This window comes from Haliotis rufescens, unplaced genomic scaffold, assembly GCF_023055435.1.
Source record: "Haliotis rufescens isolate VD_foot unplaced genomic scaffold, xgHalRufe1.0.p SCAF_3, whole genome shotgun sequence".
In the NCBI taxonomy this organism is placed as follows: Eukaryota; Metazoa; Mollusca; class Gastropoda; order Lepetellida; family Haliotidae; genus Haliotis; species Haliotis rufescens.
Genome location: NW_025964001.1, coordinates 5,045,168 through 5,064,905, shown reverse-complemented (window position 1 = coordinate 5,064,905; position 19,738 = coordinate 5,045,168). Strand labels below are relative to the sequence as shown.

Sequence of the window (19,738 nt, the reverse complement as noted above, 5' to 3'; positions counted from 1 at the left end):
CCCTTCCCTCTATAAACGTAACCCAGACAACCAAAATAAAATAAATGGAAATAGTGTGTTTTTTTCATTGTAGGTATTATATGCATGTTTGCATGCACGCTCCGGTACAAGACGGTTATTTAATCCGACCTGATCATTTCCCATCCAATCACGTTATGATCGAAACCTTTTTCACGGCACATTTAGTGGGATCTATATACACAAGATGATTGCATATCAGAATGTAATCAGTTCCAAGTGGGAAATACCAGTTTCGTGCCAAATTAGGTTCCTAGCTCCCTTTCCATCAACCGCATGTCGAACCATATTTGTACATCACGGGCAAATGTTAACATAAACATACCAGTCAGGTCAATCACAGCTAGATCGTCAATCGTGTTACGTTTCAAATGTGTGTTAATCGCATAGGAAAAATCCCATAGTTTCCCAGTCCGCTGATTGCCGTGTACGATCAGAATAGGACTACCAAAACATCCTATAATTGAATATTTTCTTTGAAGTCGATTCGAGTGTGGTTTCTTTGAAATATCTGATTTCCAGGCGCACGCACATGTAGGCAATTTTGAGCAATTGTCTGGCAGAACGCTGCTGTGGATAACTGCTGTCTATATAGTGAGTTCCGTTTAAATCTCGCGAGAACGAGCCTCGCTTTCGGTGATCGTAAATCACAGAGGATCATGGGGATTCAACAGAGCAATTTCACGGTATCGTTATAGCATTACGGTATTTACATCGCATAAACGTTACATAAAGCGAAAAGGAAAGGGTAAAGTTTAACATAACACTTGAGAATGTCACTCGCATAAAATAATCGCAGGAGATCACTGACATCAAACCTACATCTCTTTGATACAGCTCATCCCTGCAGAGCTGGTCCAACTGCCTTGGAGGGCGGGAGAAAGGGAGGTTAGGGGACCGACCATTTATATTCGCGGGTTTTTGGGGAGGGGGAGGGAGGGTTGGGGTGTCGTGATTGACAGTCCGGACTTTTGTTACGGACAGAATATTTTTTAAGTTAGTGCCTCAAAGCATTAATTTAAACAATGTCATCGAAGGGGCCTTAGATTATTTGGAAAACAAATTTGTTCCAGAAAAAGCTGAAAAAACTAAGTTTGTCTCATTCTACCCCAATACAATAATTGTTCGGTTTAACCTTTCAGAAAAAAATCCCGGCGTTGCTTTTTATAGACAGAATTGCTAGCTGTGACCGTTTGTGTATATCTGGCCGATTTCGTACAGAAAAAGAAATAACAAAAACTTGTTTTTCAAAAAACAATCTCACCACTTTCATGCGACCCAATTTAGCAATCGGTTGATGGCGATGCCTCATCATGCCCCGGTCCCCGAATAGTGGATAGTCCCCGATTAACTGAAATAATTGGAGATTGATCGGAAGGTCCAAACGACCTTGGAATCGAACGCAGTTTCCAAAATCGAACACAAACGAGAAGAAGAGAAAATGTAGGCCAGCGTCTTTTCCAAACATTTAGCATCAAGACCCGTCATGAATAGGTCTTAACAGGCCCGTGAAGTTACAGGGTAGAATAGGTCTTCAGCAACCCATGCTTGCCGTAAAGAGCGACCATGCTTGTCGTAAGCGGCGACTAACGGGATGGGGTGGTCAGGCTCTCTGGTTTTGGTTGATGCATGTCATCGTATCCCAATTGCGTGGATGTCAATCACTTGATGGTCTGGTCCAGACTCGATTTTTTACAGCCCGCCGTCATATAGCTGGAATATTGCTGAGTACGGCGTTAAACAACAAACAAACAACAACATTAAGCCTCAAGTAAGTAGAAGCGTTTGTCTTTGTTAGGTGGAGTGTAGTTACTGAACCTAACATTTAAAAGCAGCAAAATGACGCAAACAGATTGATTTCGCTGATCAATCAAGTGGAACAAGTGTAACGCGAGACATATTTATTGCGTTCTTGATCTATACTCTAACTTTGCACATGTTGATCGCCGGAGGGCATTCCGCTCTGTGTAAACTACTCAATGTTAAAACCTAAACCACATTATTTGCTATTGCTGCGGTTCATGTTGGACATGTTTGCCATTTTAAAAACTCGACTAGAACTCAAACCTTGAGATCTGCAAGTGCCTTCGCATTTCTGTCGTAAATAATGATTCTCTTTCCGATATAACATATCCGAAAACGTTATAACCATGTTCAAGAGAAAAGGGGCGGCGTATTAGCCAAGTGGTTAAAGTGTTCGCTCGCTCGCCGAAGATCCGGGTTCGATTTCTCACATGGGTACAATGAGTATTGTTTCACGCCGACTTTAGCAATATTCCAGCTATATCAGGGCTGGGTACACCCGATATAAGCTTCACACATAGTACCGATGTGGGGAATCGAACCCGGGTCTTAGGCGTGACGGCCGAACGCTTTAACCACAAGCCCCGTTACTGTGATGTTGCTGGCATAATGCTTAAAACGTCTTAAACCCACTCACTCACTGAGAAAATTTGGAGTCAGCAATATTATCACTACGACCTCATCACTGTAGCCCGTTATTACTTACACTGTATATAGTTAAAACCATTGAATATGAAATATTGAGATTACTGTTAAAGGTCTTTGAGAATTGCCTATACTGCTGGACACTGAACTAATCCATACTATTCACGTACAGGAATGCTTAAAGAAATCGGTTTGTTTTCTCCGGGAATGACAGGAATACCTATGGCGAAAATTGCACCTTTGCAGCTATTGCTTATCAGAGACATGCGTCAATGTTTTTGTTTTTGTTGTTTAATGCGACAAAAAGTAATATTCCAACTGTTTCAGGACGGTCTGTAAATAACTGTACTAACGAGTCTATGCACAGTCCAATCAAAATCGCGTAACGAAATCAACATCCGGTTCGTAATCTGCCGTGCAGATTTCGGTCGACTGTATGACTTGGAAAGCATTTGTACCGTCAACTGAGCATTGACAGATATTTTCCACATCTTTTCAAGTTTTTAATAAAGGTGCTCACGTGATTTGATACACTTCGAAAAGTATGACCCGTTTTATAATCTGGATCTTGATTATAGATCAGACCGTCTTGACTGGGCAACGCCATTTTGTTTGAAACAAATGCCAGTGATTTCAAAGGTGGAATCTGATTGGTCAATATGAGGGACATAGATGGGACATAACTCGTAATAGCCACTGGTGGCGCTACGATTGAAACCCAGAAATTCCGGCCTTGTTTGGTAAGGATGGAAACTGGACTTTTACAGTCAGTTAACTCCCTTGTCTCGGGAGATATGCTCTTTTGAACAGGACGGTCTTCAGGGTTGACGGGAAGCTGGGGACAACCTTGGACCTGATGACATCCACTGGAAGTCCATGCCATAGATTTGTTTGTTTGTTTGTTTGTTGTTTAACGCTGCACTCAGCAATATTCCAGCTATATGACGGCGGTCTGTAAATAATCCAGTCTGAACCAGACAACACAGTCGCCTTTTACGGCAAGCATGGGTTGCCGAAGACCTATTCTATCTCGGATCTTCACGGGTACCCATGACATAGAGCAGCGGCAGCAGTACTAAAAGTTGTTTCCAGAAGATGCAATAATCAAACCTGAGAGGTATAAAATGATTTGTGACGAGTTACTTCGAAATATGCCCTTTTCCACCCAACAGCCGGTAGGCTGAGCTGGTAATATGTCTCGTTGGCAGCTTGGGTTGTATACTCCCCAGTGAGCTGAACACACTGATCCATTATCCGAGGAAGTAATGATGTAGCGCTTTGAGCTAACTCAAGAGTGTGGAACATGAAGTGTTTTAAACATACTCATCATCATTATTAATAAATATGATTAATATTATTATTGTTGTTGTTTTTATTATTAATAACACGAGATTTGTGTCCTCGAGGCTATAGTTTGAATACAGACAAATTGTAAGGCTCTAAACAATCTCCCGTTCCTTCTGTTTCTTTCATTATTTCAACACAAAATTCACGTGCGAGAATCGTCAGTAGCCGGTCTTGTTTTTTGTAGTCGAAAGGGGCCCGTAGCAGCTTTGTTTCATGCGAGTTGGAGTTATCTCCCTTTATTGAAAATTATAGAATCGTGAATAAAATCGAAACTAGTGTAACTGCGGTTTGAGTACTACTATAGTCCTCGCCACTTAAAATAGAATCACGAAATATCGCGATGATTAATTGTTTGTGTGTTGTTTAACAACAACGTGAGTTTTGATCACGTGGTTACACTCCGGGTTAGACTCAACGGTCAGGTGACTGCGAGAAGTTATATTTTGGGGTGCGCTGCAAACAGCCAATCGCTGGCAAGCGATGTACAGCAAAAACCGTTACAGTGGGGCGCTAACTTTCAGCCGCTTGCAATCTAACCAATCGCTGAGGTCGCTTCGTTCTCAAACCAAAATGGCGGCTGAGAAAAAATTGATTTTTGACAGCGGAACAAAGAATTCTTGTCTGGATCAGCTGGGAAATGGGCAAAGGCAGCTAACATCCCAGCACCCTCAGCCTGATCTACATCTTCAAAAGCGAGCCTCTTCTATTTCGTTCTTCATTTGGGCAAGGCAACCAAGTGGTAGTCGCGCCGCCATTTTGGAAGAGTTCGCAAGCGCTTCTAAGCGATTTTCGGCTTGCAAGGCGCCTACAGCAATGACCTTGGTCAACAGCGCTTCGATATATCTGCACGTGTCTTTCTTTCAGTTCGTGCTGGTAATGCACGTCCACTGGACACGCTGCTAAATATAGTCGCGCGGTGACACCTGACTGACGATCCTCAGTCGGCCATTGTTACCACGTGATCAAAACTCAATGACGATGTTTATCGTTTAGAAAATGGACATTTCTTGAATTTGCAATTTGCAATTTATGTCATTACTGTAAATAATATTCCTCATCGACGGAATGGCCGATTTCACATTATGCGTATTAGCACACATGAAGCTATCTTCGTCAATTGATCATCGCGATATTTCGTGATTCTATTTTAAGTGGCGAGGACAATGGTTTATCAATCCATTCGATCACCAAGTCGCTATGTTACATAAGGTAAAATAAACATGTTGTGCAACAAAGTCGGAAAATCTATATATTCCATTTTACTCATTATACACTGTACACGTTAATAAATCAATTACATTTCCCGGTGTGTACTCAAAACTCAAATCAAATATTTACATGCGTTAACATGCAGTAAACAAAATGGTGTCTAATAGAAGACATACAAAAGACAAGTTTATTTTATAGAAAACACTTTATTTGTCAATGTAGAAAATATTGAGTACAAAACATGCCCTTTGGCTTGCATAATGGGTTAATGAATACAGTGGCAGTGAGACCGTGTGTCCCAGCTACCCTAGCACTGGCCCCGGGGGTGGGGAGGGGGGAGGTACATGAAGCCACGCGTTAGTACGCCACAATGTACAGCTCTGTAAAATGTAGGCCAGGTATGACATGGTTCGTGTGAAAATCTTTATGAGATGACTATACTACTCAAAAGAAGTTAAGAATGCCCGATTCTTTCGTATTACTCAAATGTATCCGTCATGTCGCGCCATTAACACTGGCAGACAGACTAACTATAGTAATATGAACGAATTTTTACGTTCTTAACTTCTTTTAAGTAGTATATAGTAAGCCACTTAGCTGAATTTCCTCTCATCATACCAATAATTTCCGCCAGTCGCTATTAATTGTGTTTGTTCTTGAAGGCGAAGATGCGATTGTCTATCGTTCATCTATATTCACAAGTAGCACCGTTTTACATCAGGTAACCTGTACCGGCACTGCTTGAAAAAATATCACGCAGATGTTACACGACATAGATACCGTAAACCTACGGCAAGCTGTTCTTACTGGGGTCTTCTTACTGAGATAGGAATAGAATCATTAGAGTTGGACACATTGTACTGCCTGTTAATGAGAAAATCCGATACCAATGTTAAGAAACATATCACCTCCTCTGAGTATACAGCAAACTTACTAAGATTAGGAACAACAGATGAAGCGCCTGTGTCTATTCGTGGGTCACGACTTAAATAAAGTCTAGATCAATTAGTATATGTTGTTTACATCTACAGGGAGTCAGATGGGCTTCCGTTGTTTTTATGAGATATTCGTCGGGCTTGTCCCCCTCCAACATATTTATGTATCGAGTAGTGGCAGCAGCTCATTTTTGACCAAAATCCGACTGACGAACAAATCTGTTTTGGGGGCCTTATACATATTCAAACAGAGGCATCTGAAGTTATGGTTGAAACAATTAAATTGTTAAAAAATTAAAATTACCAAAAGGCGCCCCCTTAATATTTATGAATATTAGAGGAGGGTGTTTGTACATAACGCATGAAACATATATTTGTTGTTATTAGCCTCAGATTCATCTGAACAAACCTATCGTCACCGTGGCCTCACACATGTCGACACTGCTACAGTCCGACAATGGAACCCTATCGACACTGCTACAATGGTACCCTATGTTAAATACATCTAGTACTAAACAACACATAATACACATATGATACACTTAAAACGATGGCTCGCATTTTCTTATTTGCAAGCCTATTGAGTATTGAGCATCTCAAGTCTCTTGTCCTGACTTAGAAGACGAGGGATAAAAGTCGTACCTGTTCTGAAAGAGCTCGACTCCACATATTGATCCACGCCACTTTTACTGTATATTGTTTGAGCAATTCCATGAAGAGATCCAATATATGACGCAATGATCAAGGGGACTTATTTCCTAAAGTCTATATTCTAAAAGAGAGAACTCTTGCGTTGACGTTAAAGCGTTGCTATTACCGTTTAAGGAGTTTGCGGTATAGAGACGAGGAGTTATAAAGCATGGCTGTGTAGTTATATATAGTCGTCGGCTCGATACAGTCATAATATACCCTATATACACGAGTACTTTGGCACACTAGAACACTGAGAGTAAAACGAGCATCTCCAATAGCACCATGGTTGTACGACCCGCTCAGATCACTTAAAGCCACACTCTCATTCCAATGATAATGTTCAATCAACGTTTCCGACACATCACTTCCGCTTTTTCATCAAGGCCACTTCGTTGCACCTTCTTGGGTCAATATCGTCTGGGCATGCGCAGGAACGACCTCCGCTTGGTGATGGTAGACACAGGTAACGACATCCGCCGTTGTTAACTGCGCAGCCATTGGTAACTGAAACGTAAAGAGGTAAGGTAAGGATATTTGACTTTACCTTTTCCTGTCAAATCTTACCAGTGAGACCCAAATCCCTTCCGCTTGAGGAGTTATCAAACATGGGCCCACTTTCACAAAGCGACCATAGCGCTACGACTATCGTAAACCTATGTTAAAGTATTGGAGTTACGTTCGTCTTAGAGCTGAGATCGTTTTGTACCAGTGGGCCCTAGTCCGACCCACTCAGTGTCTTATACACTGGCCCATAGTCGTCCAACTAACCAACCAAAATTACAAGGGTTATCTCCCCTTCTGCAACCCCATTGTTTCAAGAAGCAAACAAACACCTTTTTTATGCAAATTGTGTGAGCGGCACGACATACTAACCCTTTCCCGGTGTTATCACTGATTATCAGTGATCCATTTATATATATGTATAATGAAACACTTTGAAAACGAACAATCAACTCCAACATGTAATCAGAAAACATGTGTTTTTGCAAGTCCATCTCCAAACACATCGAATTAAATTTGAATCAATATGACGCCATTCCTGTGTTTGGTTATCTCATTCCTAAATACCCAGAACAACTAAATTTGATTTTTGGGTCATTTTGCCAAATGTGACCAAAAATACGAATATGCGTTTATATGGTCTTTCAGTATAATTTTTAAACACAATTTTGTGTTGTGTGCCCAATGTCGAAACTGGTTTGGCTCTGGCATTGACGTTTAATCTTTACTAAGGGGGTTAATCCAACCATCCAGGAGCTGCTCACCTCGAGGACATTGGTCTCTGACTGCTGTCACGCCGTACACGCGGCCATTGCCGCCGATGGCGAGGTTGAGCGGGTCGTTGGCCTGAGCGCCTCCATCCCGGTTGATGTTTGGAATTCCCTTGCTGAAAGCATACCATGAGTGTTATTCTTGAAATATCCCCGAGGAGTGGTCAATGTGAGGCAGTATGGTTACAGTGAGACGCAGGTTTATTGTAGAGTGAGAGAGTATGGTTTTTCGCTGTTGTAAGCAGTATTTCAGCAATTTTACAGCGGGGGACACCAAAATTGACTTGTACCTATGTGGGAATAGAACCCGGGACTTCGGCGTGGCGAACGAACACTTTCACCACCAGGCTACCCCACCGCCCCTTTATTGTAGGGAAATGATTCAGTTGTTCAAATAAATTTCAGTACCAAGGTGCTAGCTATGTTACGTGTGGTCCGGCGATCGCAAGTCTTACAGGGCTGTGCACCTTAGCTGTAAGGATCCGCTGGTCGCGGTTTGAAACCAAGATTCGCCGCGACCATGAACCTTGGTTTGTCATACTCGTGCTCGAGGGTGGCACCAAACGTCATCCAACGTCAAGTTGACAGGCTTGATGCAACGGACATATTGTTCCAGTAATATATGAACCGCTGATGCTAACCCGCCTCAGTGAAAGGTACAGGTAAAGTCGCTACTCACGTCTCCCAGTCGGACCAGTACAGGACGTTGTTGAAGTAGGTGACGTCGAAGGGGTAGGTGGCCTTGTCGTAGAGGATCCGGCGTCCTAGACCATCACTTCGGATACATTCAATGCGTTTCGTACCTGAGTAGGACAGAGGACTACTTTATTTAGAAGTAGAAACAAATATTTATAGAACTACAGTCAGCTTTAATAACGTGAGTGAGTGAGTATGGTTTACATCGCTTAAAGCAATCTCACAGTAGGGGACGCCAGAAAAGGGCACAACACTTTGCCCATGTGGGGAATCGACCCAGGCCCTTAGGCGTGACGAGCGAACGCTTTAAGCACTAGGCTATCCCACCGCTCTTGTATAAAGAAACATGTGATGGATACTGAATTCTGGTGTTCAGAACAAATAATAGTGAGTGAGTGAGTTGGGCTTAACGCCGCTTTTAAAAGTATTCCAGTTATATAACGGCGTGTCAGCTTAATGTGGGAGGAAAGCCCGAAGTGATGCACGTCTCAGGCGTTTACCACTTCGGTGAAACTCACGAGCACGGGTATGGTGCTGACAAACCTAGAAACATAATCGGGGCGAACCGAGATTCGAACCCACAATCATAGGTTTCTGGCGTGCCCAAGGGACGCAACTCTGCACAGCGAATCGCGGCTCCTTAAACGACTGGGCCACCCGTGCCCCCAAGAACAAACAATAACTACCGGTTCAAAGTTTTAGCCATGAAATATCCAAGAGATTCTTGTCACCAATTTGCAATCAATTACGTCAGGGTACTGTACAATCTGACATCAGTTCGATCCTGGTGAACAAGTTATCCCGCCTCATTTATAAAAGGGCCGGTGAGGTAGCCTTGTGGGTAAAGCGTTCGCTCGTCACGCTGAAGACCCCTGTTCGATTCCCCATATGGGCACAATGTGTGAAGCCCATTTCTGGTGTCCCCCGCCACGATATTGCTGGAATATTGCTAAAGCGGCGTTAAACTGTACTCACTCTCTCATTTAAAATAAACAACATACTACTCCTTCATGGTAAGGTGTACTACTCCATGGTAAGGTGTACTACTCCTTCATGGTAAGGTGTACTACTCCTTCATGGTAAGGTGTACTACTCCTTCATGGTAAGGTGTACTACTCCTTCATGGCAAGGTGTAGTACTCCTTCATGGCAAGGTGAACTACTCCTTCATGGCAAGGTGTACTACTCCTTCATGGTAAGGTGTACTACTCCTTCATGGTAAGGTGTACTACTCCTTCATGGTAAGGTGTACTACTCCTTCATGGTAAGGTATACTACTCCTTCATGGTAAGGTGTACTACTCCTTCATGGTAAGGTGTACTACTCCTTCATGGTAAGGTGAACTACTCCTTCGTGGTAAGGTGTACTACTCCTTCGTGGTAAGGTGTACTACTCCTTCATGGTAAGGTGTACTACTCAAAGGAAATGTAATAACATAACTATCAGAGTTTTCATTCATCCCTTTCCCCAATATTTAAAAGTGAATTCACATTTCATCGAGTCTAATGAGGTCAAGTAGTCGTGGCAACCACAACACGAGTTATCTCCCCTTACCGGCGTCTCCCCAGCAGAGTTGTTGTGTCCTGTCGTCCAGGGTGAGGCCGTTCGGCAGGGCCAGGTCGGAGGTGACCAGTACCATCCTGCTGGTGCCGTCCATGTTGGCCTTCTCGATCTGGGGCTTGTCACGGTTCCAGTCCGTCCAGTAGAACACCCTGTGTGGGAGAGGGAATGTAAAGTTAGGACATCACGCCACACGGCATCAAAATGTCGTATTAAGTAGAACACCCTGGTGGGAGAGGGAATGTAAAGTTAGGACATCACGCCACACGGCATCAACATGTCGTATTAAGTAGAACACCCTGTGTGGGAGAGGGAATGTAATGTTAGGACATCACGCCACACGGCATCAACATGTCGTATTAAGTAGAACACCCTGTGTGGGAGAGGGAATGTAAAGTTAGGACATCATGCCACACGGCATCAACATGTCGTATTAAGTAGAACACCCTGGTGGGAGAGGGAATGTAAAGTTAGGACATCACGCCACACGGCATCAAAATGTCGTATTAAGTAGAACACCCTGGTGGGAGAGGGAATGTAAAGTTAGGACATCACGCCACAGAACACGATGACAACCACACGGCATCAAAATGTCGTATTAAGTAGAACACCCTGTGTGGGAGAGGGAATGTAATGTTAGGACATCACGCCACACGGCATCAACATGTCGTATTAAGTAGAACACCCTGTGTGGGAGAGGGAATGTAATGTTAGGACATCACGCCACACGGCATCAACATGTCGTATTAAGTAGAACACCCTGTGTGGGAGAGGGAATGTAAAGTTAGGACATCACGCCACACGGCATCAACATGTCGTATTAAGTAGAACACCCTGGTGGGAGAGGGAATGTAAAGTTAGGACATCACGCCACACGGCATCAAAATGTCGTATTAAGTAGAACAGCCTGTGTGGGAGAGGGAATGTAAAGTTAGGACATCACGCCACAGAACACGATGACAACCACGTGGCATCAAAATGTCGTATTAAGTAGAACACCCTGGTGGGAGAGGGAATGTAATGTTAGGACATCACGCCACAGAACACCATGACAATCGCAGGGCATCAAAATGTCCTATTAAGTAGAACACCCTGGTGGGAGAGGGAATGTAAAGTTAGGACATCACGCCACAGAACACGATGACAACCACACGGCATCAAAATGTCCTATTAAGTAGAACACCCTGGTGGGAGAGGGAATGTAAAGTTAGGACATCACGCCACAGAACACGATGACAACCACGTGGCATCAAAATGTCGTATTAAGTAGAACACCCTGTGTGGGCAAGGGAATGTAAAGTTAGGACATCACGCCACAGAACACGATGACAACCACACGGCATCAAAATGTCGTATTAAGTAGAACACCCTGTGTGGGAGAGGGAATGTAAAGTTAGGACATCACGCCACACGGCATCAAAATGTCGTATTAAGTAGAACACCCTGGTGGGAGAGGGAATGTAAAGTTAGGACATCACGCCACACGGCATCAAAATGTCGTATTAAGTAGAACACCCTGGTGGGAGACGGAATGTAAAGTTAGGACATCACGCCACACGGCATCAAAATGTCGTATTAAGTAGAACACCCTGTGTGGGAGAGGGAATGTAACGTAAGGACATCACGCCACACGGCATCAAAATGTCGTATTAAGTAGAACACCCTGTGTGGGAGAGGGAATGTAACGTAAGGACATCACGCCACAGAACACGATGACAACCACGTGGCATCAAAATGTCGTATTGAGTAGAACACCCTGTGTGGGAGAGGGAATGTAACGTAAGGACATCACGCCACACGGCATCAAAATGTCGTATTAAGTAGAACACCCTGTGTGGGAGAGGGAATGTAACGTAAGGACATCACGCCACACGGCATCAAAATGTCGTTTTAAGTAGAACACCCTGTGTGGGAGAGGGAATGTAACGTAAGGACATCACGCCACACGGCATCAAAATGTCGTATTAAGTAGAACACCCTGTGTGGGAGAGGGAATGTAACGTAAGGACATCACGCCACAGAACACGATGACAACCACGTGGCATCAAAATGTCGTATTGAGTAGAACACCCTGTGTGGGAGAGGGAATGTAACGTAAGGACATCACGCCACACGGCATCAAAATGTCGTATTAAGTAGAACACCCTGTGTGGGAGAGGGAATGTAACGTAAGGACATCACGCCACACGGCATCAAAATGTCGTTTTAAGTAGAACACCCTGTGTGGGAGACGGAATGTAAAGTTAGGATATCACATCACAGAACAATGTGACAACCACGTGGCATCTACATGTCAATATAAGTAAAACACTTTGCAGAAGAGAGGGAATGTAACTTTAGGACATCACGCCACAGAACCCCATGATAAAAAGGTACTCGACATGTGCGGGCCAAAGACGATGGTTCCAAGGTTGACATTGTCTGAACTCAACGTACCATCTCCACTGGTTCAGGACGATGTTAGTGAATTGAATTAAACAACGTACCCTCTACGTGGGTCGAGGACGATGGATCTGGGATTGACGATGTCAGAGCTGAACAGTGTCTTCTGGTCGGAACCATCCAGCTTTGCAACACCAACAACGTCCAGTTCGGAGTCGGTGTAGTAGAGGTTCCTGGAGATGTAGTCAATGGCGACGCCCTCGGGGGACACAAGGCCTAGCAACAATACATAAGTTCATAATATAAACGTCACGTAGTCTCAGTCTTGATAATGGTTATCTCTCCTATAATAATCTCCAAGCTGTTAAAGGTGCGCTCGGGTTTCGTGAAAAACGTCTTGAACCATCTAGTCTTCCCAATTCATGGTGTCCTTGACATGGGTGAATCGTTGTTCAGGGAAAACTCACCTGTGAGAACAGTCTGTATGTCCGTGCCATCATACCGCGCTCTTCTGATTTGACCCCCAGCCACGTCTGTCCAGTAGAGGAAGCCCTCAGAACAGTCTGTGTCCAGGCCTACTGCAAGCTGACCTGGGAACATTCATCACAGATGTACACTCACTGATCGGCCTACTGACACCTGACCTGGGAACATTCATCACAAATGTACACTCACTGATCGACCTACTGATACCTGACCAGGGAACATTCATCACAGATGTACACTCACTGATCGGCCTACTGATAGCTGACCAGGGAACATTCATCACAGATGTACACTCACTGATCGGCCTACTGATAGCTGACCAGGGAACATTCATCACAGATGTACACTCACTGATCGGCCTACTGATAGCTGACCAGGGAACATTCATCACAGATGTACACTCACTGATCGGCCTACTGATAGCTGACCAGGGAACATTCATCACAGATGTACACTCACTGATCGGCCTACTGATAGCTGACCAGGGAACATTCATCACAGATGTAAACTCACTGATCGGCCTACTGACAGCTGACCAGGAACATTCATCACAGATGTAAACTCACTGATCGGCCTACTGACAGCTGACCAGGAACATTCATCACAGATGTAAACTCACTGATCGGCCTACTGACAGCTGACCAGGAACATTCATCATATATGTCACTGATCGGCCTACTGATAGCTGACCAGGGAACATTCATCACAGATGTACACTCACTGATCGGCCTACTGATAGCTGACCAGGGAACATTCATCACAGATGTAAACTCACTGATCGGCCTACTGACAGCTGACCAGGAACATTCATCACAGATGTAAACTCACTGATCGGCCTACTGACAGCTGACCAGGAACATTCATCATATATGTCACTGATCGGCCTACTGATAGCTGACCTGGGAACATCCATCACATATGTCACTGATTGGCCTACTGATAGCTGACCTGGGAACATTCATCATATGTGTCACTGATCGGCCTACTGATACCTGACCTGAGAAACATTCTTCACAGATGTCACTGATCGGCCTACTGATAGCTGACCTGAGAACATTCATCATGTACACTTTCTGATCGGCCTACTGTGATCCGTGCAGATCCGGATTAGAATTGATCTTCAACAATACCAATTGCGTGAATGGTTGCTCATGAAATCAATCACTGGATTGCCTGGTCCAGACTCGATTATTTACAGACCGCCGTCATATAGCTGCGGCGTAAAACAACACAAACTGTGAAGGTAATGTTCTGACGCTACTGAGTGGACGCTACAGGTAACAAGTTCTCGTTCACATTCTCTACTGTCTACTTACCACTGGAACAGTCCACGTACAGACAAAGGCAGTAGGTAAGGGATAAGCGATAAGTGATCCGTAACCTTTCTTGTTTTAGGGTGTGACAAACGGGTCTTTCTAAAGGAGCTAGACCGTGTACAGACCTGCGTATTACAGTTAACGATTAATGTAAAATAGAACTACAAATCTGAAACGAGGTCTTGTTGAAGAGCCTGACGATGTAGACAGTAAAATGCAAATTGAATGAAGCTTCTTGACTAAGTTAAGTGGCAAACCTTGTTACTTGATACTGTAGACGTGTATTCAGGGGCCGTTTAATTACTGTATGCACGGCTTAAAGGATCAATGCTGGTTGAGAGTACAATATTATGTAAGGACGAACCTTAATAACGGATCGGTATCACTGAAACAAACATCTATATGGACTTCGATAAGGATATTGCAATGTGACACGAAATTAATTCTGAAAGGTTTTAATCCTTTCAGATTAATTCCGGTCTTGAACAACGCCTGTGTAAAAATGAACGTGTACGTTATAACCTTGAGCGACAGGTAACATGGCGTAGTGCACTTACCTGGTACATAGATCAGCATCTGGCCCCTCCCGGTGCCCTGATAGGGAACACGTGAGATGCTGTACCCTTGGGCGTAGACGAGGAAGTTACCGCTGCCGTCGAACGCTGCAGTGGAGACAGGATGTGCATGGTGCAACAACAAAATAATTCCAAGGTTCAAAATGTAGAAATACAGTAAGGACTGAGACATGGTGACCGTCTTGTCCCGGTGTGGTTTAACAATTACTGAGACCAAGGGGTGCGCTGTCAGAACGGTTTGTTTGCATGACCCGATGTCGACCCATCATGTTACCAGTCAAACCCACTCAGCCGTGAACATGCATTGTCACACATAATGGTATAGCCTTGCCACAAGTCTCTAATCTATGTATACATGTCGTATTAAGATACAGATCATCACAACCAGCATTACAAAAGACGCGTCATGTGTGACACCCTTAAGGGACAAAGAAACTGTTTGACTTAATTTAAGGTTATAATAATTAATTATTTTATTTTTAACTATCGGCAACGAAAAGACTTTCCAGGACAAGACAGTTGTGGTTTTATAAAGTCTAACTAACTGGAGTGGACATTAATGGTCCACGTGACACGGCTTAAGCGGGATCTATTCTAAACGGTAGTGCAATAGGTACACTCGTCAAAGCTACGTTTTATTGCTCCAGTGAAACAGAAACATTCCCAAATAGGCGTGCTTCGCCAGGTGTCCGCGCACATGTGATAAGAGGCGCTGCACCTCGTCGGGCAGAGTTATCTCCCATACCTGGTCCGTGGGTTCGAATCCCAGATTTCATATTTTCAGAAAGATGGTTATCGCCTACAACCCTCTATACCTAGGCTCATGTCCAATGTCAATAAAATCAGATCATTTACTCCGCTACCACCGCTCTGCATGAAGATCTGAGGACAAGCAAATCTGATATGTGTATGTCGTAAACGAACTAAAACGACGACTTCCGAAAGAAGAAAGGAGTACATCGGCGCCAATATTCTGACGTGGATATTTCATTCATTCTGTCCTTTCCGGGCGCCCCCCTTAGCATAAACACCCAAAATGGGGTACCAAGGAATGAGAGGTATTGTATCCGAGTATAAGATCTTGGTCTAATAAGAGATTGGATCACTGTTTAAAGCCCCAAGTCATTTATTCACCAGTGATGACCAACCTACACAATTTGGTTGCAAACATGATAACAGTTGAGATGCTAAGGAGGAACTATCGGTGGTGTAAGGGACATGCTCAGCTTAGGGCGGCTTATCGGTGGTGTAAGGGACATGCTCAGCTTAGGGTGGCTTATCGGTGGTGTAAGGGACATGTTCAGATTAGGGCGGCTTATCGGTGGTGTAAGGGACATGCTCAGCTTAGGGCGGCTTATCGGTGGTGTAAGGGACATGCTCAGCTTAGGGCGGCTTATAGGTGGTGTAAGTGACATGCTCAGCTTAGGGCGGCTTATCGGTGGTGTAAGGGACATGCTCAGCTTAGGGAGGCGTATCGATGGTGTAAGGGACATGCTCAGCTTAGGGTAACATATGCTCACCTCTGCAGGAACGGCCGTCTCCGACGAAGTCCTGGTTACACATACAGACGTAGTGGTCGACGTTCTGGACACAGGAGGCGTTGGGGTCGCAGAGACGTGGATCACGGTAGCAGTCTGGGATGTCATCTGAAACAGTCAGTGTGGTCCTGCGTTAGTTACACAGCATTATAGGTAAATAGCTGGGCTATATTCCTGAAGAGCAGAAGAATTATTCAAGCTCCTGTTATGTTCACTGAAAGTCTTTACATTACACTCGAACGTCAAAGAACGAGGACAAAATTTTCAAAACGATTTATATAAAGATGGAGATTCCGCGTCAGAATAGGTTCCCAGCTACCTATGCTGGTCGTAGTGGCGACTTAAAGGATTGGCCGGTCAGGCTCGATGACCTTGTCGATTGTGTGTCATCGTATCACAATTGCGTGGATAACATGATTGTCTGGATAATTGGATTGTCTGTCATCGTATAGCTGGATAATTGCTGAGTGTGGCGTCAACAAACAATCAAACCCTGCTATCAGAACCAACTTAACTGAGAAATGGCGGCCATATTGGATTTTCAGTTTCAGCGTCTTGAAGGCCCCTGAATAGGTACCCCGGATATTAGAGGGACTGGTGGGAAAAATTGTCTGTGTTTTAGAGTGAGTGAAACCATGTTGGCGTGGTTTACTTACCCCGTCGCGTGCAGGTGCGCCCGTCTCCCTGGTAGTCGGCCCGACACTGACAGCGGTAGGACCGGACATCCGGGTCGTAGATGCACTCGGCCTCCCTGGCGCAGTTGTTGACTTGGTTACAGGCTTGCACTAAACAAGGGAGCCAACTCGGATATTTTCGGCCATATTCGGGAGCCAACTCGGATATTTTCGGCCATATTTGGCAATATTTGTGTTAAAAGGCTGGATCTTGTTTCGTTTTTGGTTTTTTTAATTTATTTTTAGATCACAAAAACTGTTCTCAAATTTATGGATAACAACTTTTATCACCTTTATAGAGGAAACACATTCTTAATATCATATTTGATCATTCCTCTTCAGATACTTTACAGAAGTCAAGACATGCTGACCTCGTTGTATGCAGACCCTGCCGTCGCCCTCGTAGCCAGTGACGCACCGGCAGATGTTGCGGTTAGTGTCCCGGGGATCAGGCCCGCACCGCGCGTTACTGTCACAGTCGTCGTCACTACGACATCCCTCCAACACACAGCGACGACCGTCTCCTGCAATGTCCAATCAAGTACCCCGTGACTACAAGATGAGCGGTACTATTGGCAGTGAGAGCACATATTCACATACAGTCAACCTAGAGAACGACTGCGTGGCACAATCACAATCAGTTCGTCATATCCAATTAAATTTTTAAAAATGATTAATAACATCTAAAACCTCTTCAGGAAGATTAGAATCGGTTTCAATACAACTGCCTCTTCGCTGACCCAAAGTTGATAGAGCTGGGCCCCGTTCCCTAAAGCGATCTTAGCGCTAGGGTTTCGGAACTCCCATACTTTAATCTGGACTTACGGAAGCGCTAAGATCGTTTGGAGAACGGGCCCCTGGTCCCCAAAAAACATATGCTAGCCGTCAGAGGTGACTTCAATGGCTCTTGTGCATATGTTCAGGTGCCTGGTTGATCCATGTGGTATTCCGGGTTAGACTGGGTCTGAGTAGCCTATGCTTGTCATAAGAGGCCTCGAAATGGAATGGGTGGTTAGTGTCTTGATTGAGTGTGTGTGATCGTACCCTTGCTACCTGGGGCCTTGCCCGCAACTGTCTCCATTAAAAACATGCTTTCGGAATATTGCTGACTGCGGCGTGCAATAAAATGCACTCACTAAGTTTTCTGCATTTCCGACTTAAAATCAGTCACTGGATTGTCTGGTCCTCTATTATTTAGACAGTCGTCATATAGCTGAAAGATTGCTGAGTGCGTCGTTAACCAAAAAAAAAGAAAAAATTAATGAAAAAAAAAAGATACCTGTACACGAAATAGCACATGGAATGACTTCACAAAAGCATATCAATAACTATCGCAGCTATCGAACTATGGAAACTGTCACATACAGCGCTGCCATTAACAAATGCATAGATAATATACAAGAGCCTCTTTTTTATATCTATTATAAAAAAACATGAAGTGCATCTGTGCAGAATGCAGGTGTGTTGCCTGCGCTGACGTCACCCACCTCGGTAACCAGCGCTACATCTGCAGTAGTTGTTGCCGTAGTCGGGGTCTGTGACACACTCGGCGTTCGTGTCACAAACGGCGTGGGTTTTGCAGTCGTAGGCCTCGCAACGACGCCCATCTCCATAGAAACCCGCACGACACCGACATTGGTAGGCCTGGGTTGACTGGTCAAAGTCGCACTGGGCGTTAACGCTGCATTCCACGCATGGGTCTGTAGGAGCAGGATAGTTTCGTCATTAAGGCATGTTTATTACAATTACAAACAAACAAATGAATAAATGGATATTTGTAACAAGCTCTAGTCCATCCATTGATGCATGCTCAAAGCGCTACAATGTACCAATATTAATGTATGACAATTATATACAAAAGAAGAAGGGAAAGATGGATAGATGAAAAATATGGACACTGCTGAAACTAAGATGAATATTGTGTGTTTGTTGTTTTTTGTTTGTTGTTTGTTGTTTAACACCGCACATAACATTCCAGCGATGTGACGGCGGTCTGTAAATAATCGAGTCTGGACCAGACGATCCAGTGATTGACATCATGAGCAACGATCCGCGCAATTGGGATCGATGACATGCATCAACCAAGTCAGCAAGCCTGACCACCCGATCCCGTTAGTCGCCTTTAACGGCAAGCATGGTTTGCTGAAGACCTGTTCTACCCCGGATCTTCACGGGGATGATGAGCAAGAAAGCAGAAATAGATGAGTTTTGATGAAAGATCTAAAGGAGTCCAGGGATGGAACATTCCTTGAGAGAGTCGGTAGGCTGTTCCACAATGTAGGCGCGCAAGACCCAAAGATCTTTGACCAAACCTTTTCAGCTTGGTACAAGTGTTCAAAATGTGCTGGTTTTCAAATCTGAGGACAGGTTCAAAACTGGAGAGAAGTTCAGCAAGGTATGGCGGCGCATGACCATGCTGGCATCTGTATGTTAAGCACATGGTCTTAAATTGGCTCTTGGCACCTATTGGCAACCAATGCAGATGCTTACGCTTTGATGTTATGTGTGACAACTGGGATGTCATGGTCACTATTCTAGCGGCTGCTGTGATTTGGATTCTTTTAACAAATACTGCAACAATGTTTATTCCT

At 44.2% G+C, this 19,738-nt stretch overlaps 1 protein-coding gene across 1 annotated transcript in view; it reads right to left on the bottom strand.

The window, feature by feature from the left end:
- Nucleotides 1-5,208: 5,208 nt before the first annotated feature.
- Nucleotides 5,209-19,738, bottom strand: part of LOC124131831 (nidogen-1-like) — a 62,569-nt gene continuing 48,039 nt past the window's right edge. The window contains exons 15-25 of the mRNA XM_048403573.1: nt 18,635-18,847; nt 17,519-17,671; nt 17,130-17,258; nt 16,456-16,581; nt 14,918-15,022; nt 13,026-13,148; nt 12,663-12,834; nt 10,171-10,328; nt 8,601-8,724; nt 7,916-8,037; nt 5,209-7,154 (exon numbers count right to left, since the gene is read on the bottom strand). Coding sequence (XP_048259530.1) covers nt 7,012-7,154; nt 7,916-8,037; nt 8,601-8,724; nt 10,171-10,328; nt 12,663-12,834; nt 13,026-13,148; nt 14,918-15,022; nt 16,456-16,581; nt 17,130-17,258; nt 17,519-17,671; nt 18,635-18,847 — 1,568 coding nt within the window. The 3' untranslated portion in view covers nt 5,209-7,011. The remainder of the gene's footprint in view (nt 7,155-7,915; nt 8,038-8,600; nt 8,725-10,170; nt 10,329-12,662; nt 12,835-13,025; nt 13,149-14,917; nt 15,023-16,455; nt 16,582-17,129; nt 17,259-17,518; nt 17,672-18,634; nt 18,848-19,738) is intronic.